At 50.0% G+C, this 15,643-nt stretch overlaps 1 protein-coding gene across 1 annotated transcript in view; it reads right to left on the minus strand.

Moving 5' to 3' along the window:
* Positions 1 to 9,462: 9,462 nt before the first annotated feature.
* LOC146202034 (uncharacterized) overlaps positions 9,463 to 15,643 on the minus strand; it is a 30,125-nt gene continuing 23,944 nt past the window's right edge. The window contains exons 6-7 of the mRNA XM_084600070.1: positions 11,992 to 12,096; positions 9,463 to 10,235 (exon numbers count right to left, since the gene is read on the minus strand). Coding sequence (XP_084456196.1) covers positions 10,100 to 10,235; positions 11,992 to 12,096 — 241 coding nt within the window. The 3' untranslated portion in view covers positions 9,463 to 10,099. The remainder of the gene's footprint in view (positions 10,236 to 11,991; positions 12,097 to 15,643) is intronic.

Below are 15,643 nucleotides of genomic sequence, written 5' to 3' on the forward strand. Positions count from 1 at the left end.
CGCTGGCACGTGTCGCATGGCCGTACAAAATTTTTCGTGTCCTTAAAACATCCAGGCCAATAGTATTCTTGCAACAGCTTCTGCTTTGATTTCCTTATTCCAAGGTGACATGACCACGAGCTGCCATGGGAAAGTCGCAGTAAGTCTTCGCGGTACTTTTGGAGGACGACTAATTGGTCCCGCTCTACTACACGCTTATCCTTGAATAAGCGATACAGCACTCCCTTTCTCATTTTGAAAGAAATAATCTTTGCTGTCTCAGTGGCGCGGTGGTGCTCCCTTACCTCCTGTATCTTGGCATCATTGGCTTGCGCCATAGCTAAGTCCTCTCGGGTTCCATTTAGAAGTCTCTTGAGATTACTAGACACTGGCGGCAAGAGGTTACTCTCAAGAACGTCCTCATTCCGCATCTCATCAAGTTCACTTTGAAGTTGACTTATCTGAGATGCCTCGCCCTCAGAGTTTTCTGACCTGCTATCTTCCGCATCGACCACTGTTTTAACTGCCGTTTCCTCCGCTGTGGAATTTTCTGGAATGAGCAGTGTAGCTAGTTCTCGCGCCTTTGAACGTGTTAAAACTTGCAAAACTCTGTCTCCGAAAAGGATGCCCCTCTTTAACAGCAGCATGTCCGATTTGTTGGAAAACAAATACGGATAGCACTTAGGAAGCTTTCCTGAAACGGCATCCTCGGTTGTTAACTCGCCGAAAGGGCCCTCGATGACCACGTCCGCGATTGGCAAGCGCACACTCTGTTCCTCCACTACCTGGCAGATCCGTGCACACTGAACTGTATAGTCGGAAGGCGACACATACGCCGGATGGACAACATCCATCGTTGCGGCCGAATCGCGCAGTACCTTGCAAGGCTTCCCGTTGACTACTAGGTCATGCATGTAGGGTTCCAAAAGCTTCATGTTTTCATCGCAGTCACTGACATACGAACGAGAAATCGAACTTTTCTTTCCGGCAGTTGACGGCAATGTGACCCTGCTCATTACACCTAAAGCATGTGAGCGGCTTCCTAGCCTCAAGCTTGTTCTTTGTGTTCTGCGCGTTGGTCACTTCCTCACTTTTCTCACTGCCATCCTTTCTAGGGAGTTTGCCTGAAGAAGCCTTCCTTTCTTCGTTTGCAACTCTAGCAAAGTGCCTTTCCTGACGGTTATTCACACTCAACTTGGGATTGCAGGGCCTATCCACTGCTGGGTTGCTGAATTGTCGGCGCGAAGCGTACTCCTCAATGAGTTCGGCAGCTTCAGTTGCCGACTTAATGTCGCCTCGGTCCTGCAATCAATTTCTTTCTTTTTCTGGGAGGCAGTTATAAAACTGCTCCAAAAGAATTCGCTCGAATACAGTGTCCCTATCACTGTAGGAAACAGCGCTCTTTAGCTACTCGCCCAAATTGACTTAAATTGTACAGGAATTCAGGGTAACTCTCGTCCCTGGACTTAGTAGCGTTCCGAAAACATTGTCTGAATGCCTCGGCGATAAGCCTATACTTTCTCGGAAGGCAAGCCTTGACCTTCTCGTAGTTGTCCGCGTCCTCCTTGCTTATCTGCGCGACAACCTCCGCTGCCTCGCAGGGCAGAACCGTCAATAATATCTGATACCAAGTGTCTCGCTGGAAGGACAGTTTTTCGCAGGTTCGCTCAAAGTTAGCCAGATAGACCGATATCCCCTGATATCACATATGGCTGCATGTACTTTGACATCTTGAAATCTGCCTCCTTGTTGACAAAGAGGTACCGCTAGCTGGGGACAATTGTCCGACCTCTTGCTCAACTCTACTTCTAATTTCCGGAGCTCAATTTCTTGCTCCAGCCTTTTTGCTGCTCTCTCAATTTCACGCTCACGCCTCTTTTCCTCTTTTTCCTGCTCTTTCTGCTGTCTGAGCTGCTCCTTCTTTTTTGGTCCGATGAGGTTCCATGGTTCACTGAGCTCCTCATCATCGGTTCTCAAATCAGTGATTGAATTTAAAATCAAGGGTTTTCATGCCAAACCACTTGTATCAATTCCCAATTCCTCACACAATAGCAACAGTTCCGGTTTCTGCAGCATTTGTAGGTCCATGATCGCTCCGAGTGTCGGCTACTTCCAGAACAACTGTGCAAACTACCAAACCTAAAGGCGTCTCAACACTCTTTACCAGTTCTAAAATCTAACCCTGTTCTAGAACCTGGTCCACTTCAGCAGAAAAGCCAAGCACTCACCCACACATGCGATCGATGTTTCGAGCTGCTCTCTTGTTGGCCGACTGTTGCTCCTGCTTGTTGCTTCAGATGCCACCTCCGATCACCAGATGTTGTGGCTTGTAGCTTCAGATGCCACCTCCGATCACTAGATGTTGTGGCTTGTAGATTCTGATCCACCTCCAATCACCAGATGTTGTGGCTTGTAGATTCAGATCCCAACGCTGGTCACTAGTTGTCGGGACGCTGGGACTAAGTCGACCCAGCCATCACTTGGTAGTGTGCAGTGTTAGGTTTGGATCGCGTGCGCCTGGGTAGCGTACCGCTGCCACCAGTTACTACATGCGGCTCGCGGCTCCCCCGGTAGCGTTGGCCTGGCGGCTCCGTGACTCGGCGGACGGCACCAACGGCTCCAGCAAAGACGAGGCGTCTTCTAACGAAACAACCTTTACTACAACATCATAAAGAAACGGGCAGAGAAGCTGACCCGGAGAGATTACAGACACTCTCACACAGCTGGTGTCTAGTGTCGTGCCAACAGCGCGTCAAAGTAGTCTCTGTCTCAGCGGAGTCGGCCGCTGCTTTTTATAGGTTTTCCAGATCACAGGGAAAGGGAAACCCCTCACAGGAAATGGAGAGCCCGACAAGTCTGGGCACGAAGGGATGACTCAATAGCAGGTGGTCCGACCGCATCTGCTCCACCTCCTGCAGACGGGCGAGGGCGGCGGCGCACTCTCTCACGAGCTCCAGGCTTGGCCGGCGTTTGCACACACACGCACGCACACACATTTGGCGCGTGGCAAGATCACGTCGAGACTTGCCCGCGGGAGGAAGCGTTGCGCGGCCGATGAACGGCGTCGAAATGGCCAATCCGCTCGCGGTTCTGCCTGTTGCTATGCGGTGGCCGCGTCAGCTGTCCCACTTGTCGGTGGAGAAACGTAACAGACTGCCCCGCCGGGGAAGGGAGATCCCGAAGGGCAGGGGACTGCATCCGCTGTCCGGAGGGATCGGGATGTTGCTGCTAGCCGGGGTCGTCCGACTCTGCTTCTCTTGAGCCAGTTAGCCTGAAGAAGTCCTTGGCAAATCCGGGTTTCCAAGGCACTCTGCAACTTGTCTTCAGGAGAGTTTTCTGACAACCAACAACGTCACAACCAGGCTAAAAACTCAACCGGTCAGCCAGCAAGCCCGGCACAATCTTCACTAAGCTATGCCAGACTATTTCCCTGTTATGCCCCCATCTATACTAAAGGGCAGCTCAGCAGCACTTGGAGCGCGTCCACAAATTTGAGAACTGCTCTTTCAAAAGCACAATTTCAAACTAATATAATAAAATGGAATACAATATGTTCAAAATCCTATGTCAGAAAGAAAAACACCAACTAGTGAATAAAGGCTTCTTCTCACGTTAGGGGCTCCGACTTAAGCCATCGGCGTTACCGTTGAGATCACTCTTTTCACTAAAGCTTCGGCTGTCCGTTTCACGGAACAACCGTACCTTCCTGTTTCTGTGCAAAGAAACGCATGAGCATGAATCACTCACTTTTCAAAACAACTTATCCCTCTCCTTACACTTGGCGCACCAGTCACGCAATTTCTCGGCACGGGCGCATTTGTGCCTTTGAGATAGTCGCTTTTTTTTCGCGATAGCTTACACTTGCTCCATTCTTTCTCGCGCCTGCTTTCCCGTTTTTTTCTACGGCAGCACTGAAACACAGGCTTTCTGCTTTCTTTTCGCAATCGTTTGAGTTTGCTCTCCTTACGATGGCGGCATTCTTTCTCGCGCCTGCCCTTCCGTTTTTTTTGTCGGCCTCACTGGAATACTAGCCTTCTACTTTCATTTGGACCATCTCTGACAAGCTAGCAGTCAACGTTCCAGCGGTAACCGGAGCTAGTAGGGCACCGGTGTCGTCAAAGTGGTCAAAGTGCGGCGCCGCGTATGCATCGCGGCCAGCAGCGCAGGACTCACTTTCAGTCAATTCCGAACCACAGCAACGGCTGACGTCAGTCCCCTTTCGAGGCATTTACTCTGGCTGCTCGTCACTCAGTGCGTCGCCTCGCTCAGAGCTAACCGGCGCACGATCAAGCTCCTTCGACAGCTGGGGCGCTTCGGATTGCGTGAGGGCCATGTGTGCCACGTCCGCGTTCGCACTGGGGTTGCTTTTGTCGTGAACACAGCCTAGCGTGGTATCGGGGCACGAACGATTCTGACTCTGCTCTGGTCGCTCGCTGTCGCCTTCGCAAGTCTCGCTCTCTACAGCATACGCGCACTCCTCGTCGGTCTGCCCTGGCTGACCACAACTCGCGGGCTGCGCTGTTTCCCTGATCGGCACTTCGTTTTTCTGCGTGCCCTGCTCTACGACACAGCTGATTTTGGAAACTGAAAGATTCTCCATTCCTAGCTCGTTTTCATCTCCGCCGCGCTCTACACAAGCTTCTGCTTTTAACTCGAGAGGCGGTTCAGTTACTACCAGTTCCCCACACTCATTTGATGAAACTGTATCTCCTACAGCTACTTGGGTCGGCGTGCAGTTCACCTCGCTTAACGGCGTCACCTCGGACTTCTCGCCGATTAAGCCTGTGCTAATCGTCTCAGCTAGTGGCTCGACCAAGGTAACACGATGCTCTTCTGTTCGAGGATCGGTCGGCTCACTACTGCGGTCACGTTTCTCGGCCGCTTCCCCAAGCTGTGTCTCACACACTGGTACCTTCGACTTTTCAGGCTCACTTGTGTCTACGGCGTACGTGGTCTTAATCTCAGCATGCTGTGCCTTCGACCCTTTCTCATTGCTTGACCACCTCTTGGTACTACCGCCTTTGCAGCCAGCTCCCGAGCTCTAGATCTGATCAAGGCCTGTACGCTACCCTCTCCAAACACAAGCCCGTTTTCGCGCAAGAGGTGATCGGACTTGTTTGAAAATAGGTACGGGTACTGAGGAGGAAGCACAGATGACACCGCCGCTTCTGTCTCAAGTGCCCCGAAAGGTCACTCAATAAGCACTTTGGCTATTGGCAAACGCACGCTGCGAGCTTCCACGGCCTGTTTGATCCACGCGCACTCACCCGTGAACATCTCTGGTTCTACGTAAGAGGGGTGAACCACATCCATGGTAGCCGCAGAATCGCGAAGCACTCGACACTGTTTTCCGTTCACGAGGTCTCGAGTGTACGGTTCGAGAAGCTTCATGTCCTCGTCACTTCTGCATAATGAAAAAAGCACGATCTTTGGTTTTGTCTCTGGACACTGCACCGAAAAATGACCAGGCTTCTGGCACGTATAACAGACGCGCGATTGCTTTGCCTCGAACCTCTTTTTCCGTTCGGCTTCGGTTACCACCGTCGCTTTATCGTCGGCCGGACTGCTTTGACTCGCATCCGCACCACTTTTATTCTCCTTAGCTTTAAAGGGCTTGAACTTCGGCCTCTCAAACTTAGAGCCGAATTCCCCCTGTTGACCGTCCTTAGCCCCACGAGCCCGACGCGTCACAAACTCTTCAGCTAGCTCGGCAGCTCTATCCACCGTACTAACATCTGGCCTATCCATGACCCAATATCGCACGTTCTAGGTTAACCGACTGTAAACCTGTTCCAGCCTGAAACACTGCAGAACCTTATCGTGGTTACCATACGCTTTTCCTTTTTTGAGCCACTCATACATGTTTGACATGAGCTTGTAGGCAAACTCTGTATACGACTCACTTTTGCTTTTCTCATACTCCCGAAAATTCCGACGGAATGCTTCTGCTGACAGCCTGTACTTTTTTAGCAGACTTTATTTCATGTTTTCGTAATCCTCTGCTTCCTCTTTTGTCAAGCGAGCGATTACGTCTGCCGCCTCACCGGGTAACAAAGTGAGCAAGCGCTGTGGCCACGTTTCCCGAGAAAACCCTTGCTTCTCGCACGTTCGCTCGAAGTTAACCAGGAACAAACCAATGTCCTCTCCAAGCTTAAACGTCCGCATCAGGTCACCCATTTTGAACGATTCCCGTTCTCCTGCACCGTGAGCCCAACTTGCACTACCAGCGCGTCCCGCGTTTACTTCGAGATGTTTCATTTCCATAGCGAATTGATGGTCTCGCTCCTCTTTCTCTTGCCTTTCTTTGCGGTCAAGTTCCTCTTTTCCTAGCCTTTCCTGGCGTTCACGTTCCTCTTTCTCGTGACGTTCAATGATCTCAAGGAATTCCGACAGCTCGTCATCTTCAGCTTTCAACTCAAGAATAGCCTTTAACACTTCTGGGCCCGCTTGCACAAAACAATCTTAAGACTGTCTTAGCTAAGTCCAGACTTAACTGGAGTCTAAAGAATAGGCCACTAGCATGGCGGCTTAAGACTGGAGTAAAGACTGGGCTTCAGTCCTGACTTGAATAAGTCGCTTGTATGATTACGACTCTAGTGCTGTCTTGGTTAAGACACAAGGACGCCAGGTGTCTAGGTAGAGAAATTAGGGAAATACAGGGATGCGCTGGCACTGTCCCTGCTTTAGGATGTACACATTCCGTCAATTTTGCGTTGTGTAAAATCCGTGCCATTGCTTTTTGCGGCATAATATTGTGTTACGAGGAAAAATGCCCCAAGTGGTTGCTGAGGCCGTTCTGGGAAGCCACTCTGGTGAACATGAACCCGAAGCGATCGACGTTCGGAACACGAGCCGTCTTAAATAAACTTGGTCTTTCTAAAGACACCATTTAAGTCTGGACTTAGCTCGGACTTTATCGTGCAAGCCGGCCCTGGTTTTCTGAGTTTGTCTGACAAATTCAGACCTAACTCCTCCGCAAGCTCCAGCAATTTCGGTTTGCGCAACGACTTCAAATCCAAACCCATGGCTGTTCCGAGTGCTGCCTTCTCTACTGCCCACTATCGCCTTGCTACAATTAACCCAGCAACAACAACACAATTACCAGCTCTGTTCTCTACTAAACAAAAGCCTGGCAAGACTCAGTAGAAGAAAGTCCCGCACTCACCAAACCTCGAAGCCAAGAATCCAACGCAGTCGTTCTGCTGCAAGCAACCAGTCGTCACACAGGGCTCGTTGCACTGCTCCCGCCTTTCCGCTGAGCTGCTTGTTGCACGGGTCACGCCTCGGACATCTCCGCTCTTCCCACCAGATGTTGCACCTCGGTCAGGCCTGGCTCGTTTCACCGACCACGGTCACTGCTTGGTCGTCCTCGTCCCTCCGCTGTTCACCAGTTGTTGGACGACGGTATCGCCTGACTCGTCAATCCGACAACGGTTACGGCTTGGTCGTCGTCGTCCCTCTGTTGTTCACCAGTTGTTGGACGACGGTATCGCCTGGCTCGTCCCTCCGACCACGGTTACGGCTTGGTCGTCGTCACCCCACCGATGTTCACCAGTTGTTAGATGCGGCGCGCGGCCCCTCGCTAGCGTTGGCCTGGCGGCTCCGTGACTCGGCGGACGGCATCAACGGTTCCAGCAAAGACGAGGCGTCTTCTAACGAAACAACCTTTACTACAACATCATGAAGAAACGGGCAGATAAGCTGACCCGGAGAGATTACAGACACTCTCACACAGCTGGTGTCTAGCGTCGTGCCAAAGGCGCGTCAAAGTAGTCTGTCTCAGCGGAGTCGGCCGCTGCTTTTTATAGGTTTTCCAGATCACAGGTAAAGGGAAAACCCTCACAGGAAATGGAGAGCCCGACAAGTCTGGGCACGAAGGGATGACTCAATAGCAGGTGGTCCGACCTGCATCTCCTCCACCTCCTGCAGACGGGCGAGGGTGGCGGCGCACTCTCTCACGAGCTCCATGCTTGGCCGGCGTTTGCACACACACGCACGCACTCACATTTGGCGCGTGGCAAGATCTCGTCGATACTTGCCCGCGGGAGGAAGCGTTGCGCGGCCGATGAACGGCGTCGAAATGGCCGATCCGCTCGCGGTTTTTCCTGTTGCTATGCGGTGGCCGCGTCAGCGATCCCACTTGTTGGTGGAGAAACGTAACAGCAGAGACTCCGGGTTGATGAAGCATTGAATCTTCGAAGTTGGTAAAATATATATAAAGGCATGTTTAATGGCACTTTGAGAAAACTTATTTAGATGAAATAAAAGGGTATATCAGCAAAATGGCAAGCGTTAAGGGTTCATAGCGAGAAGCGACTGGATGAGCCGTTTACCCAGGGCTCAGAGTCTCATTTCGTGCTCTGCAACGTCCTTAAATCCCCTATGTCCCGCCCCTCTCTGAAGATGCTGACCAATCAGTTCCAGGGCACACCCCTCAGATATCGGCAACGAATCGAACACATCACTGTACTGATGGTCTGATGCACTGACTGGTCCAGTATTGTTTCGTCGGGCGTGGTCACTTGTTGTCGGGTAGAGCTTGGGAACGGCGAGGAGGTAAATTTCGATTCTTCTGCAAAGATCCGCTATGTTGGTTCCGGCAAGTGTATTTCCTTCTCAGAAACCCAAGTGTACGTGCGCGCCACGAACACTGCTCCCAGCATTGTCCTTTTCCGGCAATTGCAACTCTTTTCTGCATTCACGGGAAATCCTCTAATGGCCGTAATCCTCATGCTCCTTTCTTCTCCTGTACGTCAGCGGACGTGTCACTCCTATCGTCTCCTTTGGACAATAGACATTCCTCACCTGACAATAGCGCCTCTCGACGGGAAGGGTGAACAGTTGAACAAAAGCACTTCCGGCTATATCTCACAGGGCGACGTTTATTTGTATTTTCCTTGACGTTCCCTTGACAGGGCCAACTTGACAGTTGTATGGTCACTACAAAGCAAAGCATGCTCTCACAAAAAGATTCATGTGAAGACAGGCACTTAGAGCCCTTGCACCAACAGCACATATCAATACCATGCCCAAAGGCGCACAATAGTGCGCGCGAGCGCGGACCATGCGCGGTCACAACAATATATATAATATATATAATATATATATATATATATATATATATATATATATATATATATATATATATATATATATATATATATATATATATATATATATATATATATATATATATATATATATATATATATACACACAGGGTGTTACAGGAAGACTAAGTAATTTTATGAAAATTTACTTTCAGAGGTAAAATTATTTTTGTTGCGAGAAGTTATCAAGGGTCTAGGCAGTTTCTATAAAACGGGTTGGATGTGGTCTTCAGTGGAATAATCAACTAAGATTCGTTAATAAACTTTTTGGTATTGCAATTGGGTGCATGATTGTTATTTGTAAATTGTAAAGAATCATGAGTCAACCTGATATCCATAGTTAATTTTATGAGAACTTTATTGTGAGGAGAGCAGCAGCGCCCAGAAACTCAGCTCTTGCAGCGGGGCATGTGACTGAATTAATCTTTGATCTCGTTGCCGCGTTCATTCAGCGGAGGTGTACCCCAAGCTACAACAAGGAAGCCTCCGACACCGGTGAACATCGCGCCGAATGCCACGAAGGTGTATTTCATCGCCTGCTGTGAAAACTGGTCGGTCGAGCGGCCAGAAGCACCACTGCCGGCACCACTGCCAGTACCGCTGCCGGTACCTGCATCGGCGAGAGGGCGTCCCGCTGCAGGATCGGTATCTCATTGCTTCCGAAGCGTAGACCATCGCTGCGGTTTCCTCGACGCCGGCAACCACGAACACGTTTCTCTACAATGACGGTCCATTTTGAGACGGTTGTTCTAGTTTGGGTCTTAGCCCATGTTACAAACACATGGAAATAACTGAAGCAGTTCAGAGCGCATCGCCGCGCGCTCTCACGGTGAAGCGTGCGGTGACGAGACCCGCGCGGCCTTCCGCAACCTCAGGTATGCCGATTTCCATGGTTAAAGCCGCCGCTCATCGGTTGATCAGTTGTTGGAGGCGCGCAGCAAGGCGCCGTTGCGGTGGTGGCACGCTGCTGACTCACTGGGTCTCACAGGCGCATCGCTTCAGCGTGAGACTTAGTTCCGCATGCGGCGAGACCTGCCACGGGCCCGGTCGCGAACCTCTCGGATCAAGACGGCGTCTTTCTCCTCGACAGCCTGCATGTCTTCCTCGATCCTGGGCCGTTCACCTTTAGTACGGCCCAGGATGGCGCTGCATGAGTGAATGACAACAAACAGAATGGTGTGTTGCGCGTGTTACGCTGCCACTTGGCGAACATCATTTCACAGTTCACGAAAACAAGAATATCTGGGTGGGAATATGTGACCATGGAAATGCCTTGCAGTAATATTTTAAAGAACGCTTCGGGAATGAAAAAGACCCCGGGTGCACCAAGAAACTGGTTTAAGCAAGATTCCAGAGTCACAAGTTTCATCGCGTTAAGCAAAAACTGCGCCCACCCCAACAAATGTGGTCGACATACAAACACTATAGTCAAGAACATCCTGCAAAGCAGTTGAACCTGATTGCAACTAAGTTGAAGGAGTTGTGATTTCTGTAGCTGTTGCATGCTAACGGTCTTAACTGCCGCTGCACATAGCGAGGACAACGCAGCCGGCATTTAGTGTCCCAGTGATGAGCGTTAGGGAAACTTTCAACTGAGCACCGAATGTACCGAATAACCAGTACGTACAACAACCGAATATGACTTTGCTGCACAGCACACAAGCACGATGGTAACAATATTTCTTCTCTCGAACGAAGTGTGTTGTGGAGAATGCATACGCTGTCAGAGAAAGCTTTTATAGAGATCAGATCATGGTGGATGGATTATGCATTCGCTTTCTGTTGCTTCTCAAAAGAGCGGCGTCTGCATACCATCAAACCAAGCGCACTGCGAATCTCTCTGAACCCTGTGACCATGCAACAAAATCGGAAACTAAATTCCACATGAAACGAGAGAAGGAGAGTGCCCTCGCAGGAGGCCGCATCCACGGAGGAATTTGAAGACGGGGAACTGCATTTCCCACATTGAAAGAGTACGGAAATATCGGTTGCCGTTACAAATTAACATGAGCCTGCACTAAATGGCGAATGATGTTCTTCAAACGATATGGGGACAACAATTTTAAAAACGTGAGTATTATTCGATATTGAAATCAAGTAAAAAAGGTCACTAGGATTCTTGTAATGTACGCACTTATTTTTTACTTGCACTTACAGATATTGTTAGTCAGCATAATCCAACATTTTAAATATCGGTACAAGCTCTGAGGTGCGATTTGTCCAACGCCATCAAAATAGTCCGACCCAGGTGCTTTCGACGATGATGCCATAGCGTAGTCCTTTTCATTCAGCTTAAAAAATACCGCGTGATATTGTGCCACGCGCGCCCGACTGCGCCGCGATTACAGCAGGGTCATGCGCGGCATGATAGAAAGCGTCCTGAATCAATTTTGCGGCTCATCGACTGCAGCAGTTCGCTGCGAGCAAGCATCAACGCAAAGCTCAATTTCGTCACAAAGGCGGGAACCTGTCAGCGCACAACTCAGTCGCAAATGAGAGCGCTTTCATTGCGGCACACTTAAAGTGGAACGCGCGCTGTAACATAATGCTTTTTAACGTTCGCGGACTTTAATTTTCTGAGGAATAAAAACGGCTACGCTAAGGCTACATTGCCGGAAGTATACTTACGAGGTGAGACCATGTTCGCGGCGGTCGCCAACATTCCTAATAGGACCTGAGCGTTTAAAGCCGTAGTTTGAAAAAGACAATGTCGACAAGTTAATGAAGGACGAAGGAAATGTCTGCTTACAATCAGCTTCTAACAATTTTCGATGCATATCTTCGGCACCACACTTTGAACGACGTTTGTAGAAGAGAATGAAATCGATGCCCGACGGAAAAAAGGCTGCTTTTCGCCCATCAAGGAAGAGCACTCAGGGCCGTCATGACGTGTAGGCCTTACCGTGTCAAAGGACCCCGAATGCTGGAGGCGGTAGGTCCTTCCTTGGCGCCTTCTTCCTCACTTAGTTGCTCACTTGCGGTCTTCTGGGCCTGCGATTGGCCACACCTGCAGCATGACATCGACAAATAGAACGTTGTGGCGCAACACGTGTGCAAGCACGTATACAGGGTCTAAATGTAACTTAAGCTTAAAGTGCACACTCGAAAGGTGACAGCTACACAAAGAACCCAGAGTCTTAACATCGTAGAAGGAGCAGATTTAGAGGTGTGCGTAGGCCGAAATTCCGAGGCTGCGCCTGGCCCAATGTCGGTACAGGAGTCTCCGCTTGAGCGGACGCTGAAAGAGCCTGACCGGTCCTGTGCTTAAATTTAAGACCAGGGCCAGACCCAACCTGCTGTAACCGATTGGGGTACGCGGCTTCTTCGCTTCTCCAAAACTGCGCTAGCTCAAACATGAGCAATGGGTGATGTGGCCTAGTATACTCGATAATTTCATTCAGCCACTCCATTACCTGCGTCGAGAAACAAGAGGCAACTCAAGCCCCACATATATGCGATATGCAGCTTTAAAGCAGGCGGCTATGTCGAGGCCAGCGGCAAGCCACAAAGACGCGTGAGAGGCGACAGCGTGGCGCGAATCTCGAAACAGATACCTGACCATCAGCGCTAGTGTGAAGGAAGGAGAAAATTCGGAAACTCCAAATTCAGCAGGTTAGAAGCGGCCATACTACTCGGCTACTGGGGTACAGCAAGTATTGGTATAAATCATTTTGTTTGGAGAAAGATCAGTACACGGTGAGTGCGCGTGCGGGAAAGCAGGATCACCGCCTGGAGGGAACTGGGACCTCTCGCACTTGAAGGATGTTTCCTGCTGTTCCTTAGAGACTCCTGGCCCACCACGGCCATATTCGTTATTTCGCAAAAGTTGGGTGTTTTACGGATTTGGAAGCCCGGCCCGTCCAATAAAAATATATACCGGTCCCAGACGGAGCCCGGCGCTGTATACTTCCGAGGGAGCAGTGTCCGGCCCACGGGTGGGGCCAAAAAAGGGCACTTGGGCCGGCTCGAGCCAGTGAACAGGCAGGATAAGGCGAAGGTCGAAGAATGCGCAACCTGAGGATAGCGGTACGAGAAGGAAGCGAAGGGTGATTACGTGAAAGCAGACATATATGTCGAGACCGGTGCAATGCTTAACAGCAGAGATAGAATTTAAGTGGACAAGCGGGACCCATCTGGAGAGTGAGGAGGACGGCGTCAGAAGAAAAGATTAGGTTGGATTAGATCAACGAAGTTTTGAGGGTTCGACTACAAGTGCCATGTAATACACCACCCGAGTAAGCTAGCAACGCACCGGCACCGTTGCAAAAATTGTAGGGTGTTTTCTGAAAACTCTTCTTCATCGCACATGTAAGAAGCATTGGAAGACAGTAGAAGCTTTCACGATTAGTTCTATCGGAGACGAGAAATGGGTTAGCGATGCTTCCTTGTCACCTTCAGGTTAAGGAGTGGTGTATGACACAGTCGTCTGGTGTCCGATTAAGTTAGGTTTCAGCTTGTCGCGGGACATGTTTCCATGGTGGGCTTTCCAGGAGGTGTGTGCGCTTGGCCTTGCTACTGTTCTTTGGTTTCCAACTGCTTTTTTTATATTATGCGGCTAAGGATTTTTTTTTTTAGTTTCGAGCCTTCAGCGTAGCGCGGCCGGTAGCCACGTTTTACCCACGGGACGCTGTGACGTCACACCCCACGTGACACTAGGGTGAGAGCTGGGCGGCTAGGCCACCAACTCAAGCGGTCGGCAGGAGCTGCCAACTTGGGTGAGTTTCACATGGGACGGTTATGTTAGAATCATCCTGCTAGGACCCTGGCATTCACGTTATCCCTATAGGCCACTAAGGCACGTTCATACGGCTTGGTTAAAGCGGGGCTTTATAGGTGGGCTGAGGAAGAGGAAAAGGGACGAAGAAGAACGCTCGGTCCCCCGCAGCTAATACTTTCGCTCAGTATTTGGTTCAGCAGCTTTGAAGCCTTGTATTTTTTTGCACCTTAGTTCTAACCTGGCGGCACGTGTACTTCCTGATATAAATATGAGAAACTTTTTTTATTTGGCAGCAGTTCCGTGTTCGCACTTGATGTTGTGTGTCCAGTTTTTTTACTGTAATGAATTCAGCGTGTGAAAAGCAATAGCTGCATGGAAGTGAAACACTTGATTACGAACTGAGGCGGTACCACTCATGCACTAAAATGTACAGGTACACAAAAGATAAAACGGAGCACGCGAGCGGTGGGCAGACTGGTACACAACTGGCTAACCCATCGGCGTCTTCAGTGCAACCGCGCTCGTGCGGCTATCCGTCAGCGCTGCTCTGCAGAACGGCGCATTGTCCTTCATCAAGAAATCCATCATGCATTTTCATATGCCTGACCGCCTTGGTTGATGCTGCGCTTTGTGGCGAGTTCGTTGTTCTGCTGTCAACTAGTTCTCCTAGATCCATTGGGTAAATGTGGTCGAAAATTAGACATGGTGGTGGTCGGCGCAGATTGATAGCGGTCCAATTCCTGACGAAGAATTGAATGGAAGCCCCGGCGACACAGTGGTTAGGGCTCTCGAGTGCTGAGCTTAAAGAAGCGGGATCAGAATTCCGGACTCCTTTTCGATGGACGGGGAAATGCATGGCCCCTGTGTGTGACCTCATTGCCTGTTAAAGAACCCCAGGTAGTCGACATTTCCGCAGCCTGAACTACGGCGTCTCTCATAGAGTGAGTCACTTTCGGACGTTAAACGACATACGCCAAACTGACCTTCACCAGTTTGATCTCTTCATTACAAACTGCCTAACTATAGCGGGATCGCTTGTACAGGCTCCTCCATTCTTAGTTTCAGCCCGGTTGTCGCCTTCAGAGGACCATTGCGTCCCACCCGGCCACGCACTGATGCCATGTGACAGGCATCACCGCCACAGGTTCCTCTCTGCTTGCAACGCTTTGCCTCGTCGGACTTTGAAGACAGCGACCGTGTTCATGTGGCGGATTTTCGGCACGCTGAGAAATATTCACTCATCGCCTGATTTCTCCAGCCTAGTCACGAGCGTTGCAGTGCGGTCTCTGTGGCATCAATGTTAGCTTATATGATTTCTTTTTTATTGCGAAAGCAATACTCCGACAGCTAAAGCCGTGAAGAGCTGCGGTCTCCTCATAAATAAATTAGCCTGCCATGACAATTCACGTTACCCCTATGCCACGGGCAGGAGCTGCGAAGTCGGGCTTTTCATATGAGAAGGTGATATCAGAATCAGCCTGCCGTTTGCATTCTACCCCTATACGACACGCAGGCACGTCCATACGGCTTTGTATGTGGGCTGGTGTAGCTTACGCTCTCGCGTCATACCCTCAAAAGGATGAGCTCAAGTGTCCCCAATAATGTAGCAGCTTACACTGATTGATTGTCATAAGGGAATAATGCAGCAGGTAAAAGAAGTTAACAAGCGTTGAGGTGCCGGCTAGTTGGTTATACATTTTGGAATAAGGACGAAGTCCTCGTCCTTCGCGCTGTTATTCCAAAAAAGGTAAAAGAAGCTTCCGCCGTTGCTTTCTCAATTCAGCTGGGTTTAGCCAGAGCTAAACCACAATTTTATTTTATTTCTGGTGGTGCTTAC

Source organism: Amblyomma maculatum, chromosome 1 (assembly GCF_055883805.1).
Source record: "Amblyomma maculatum isolate TAMU_Amacu chromosome 1, ASM5588380v1, whole genome shotgun sequence".
NCBI lineage: Eukaryota > Metazoa > Arthropoda > Arachnida > Ixodida > Ixodidae > Amblyomma > Amblyomma maculatum.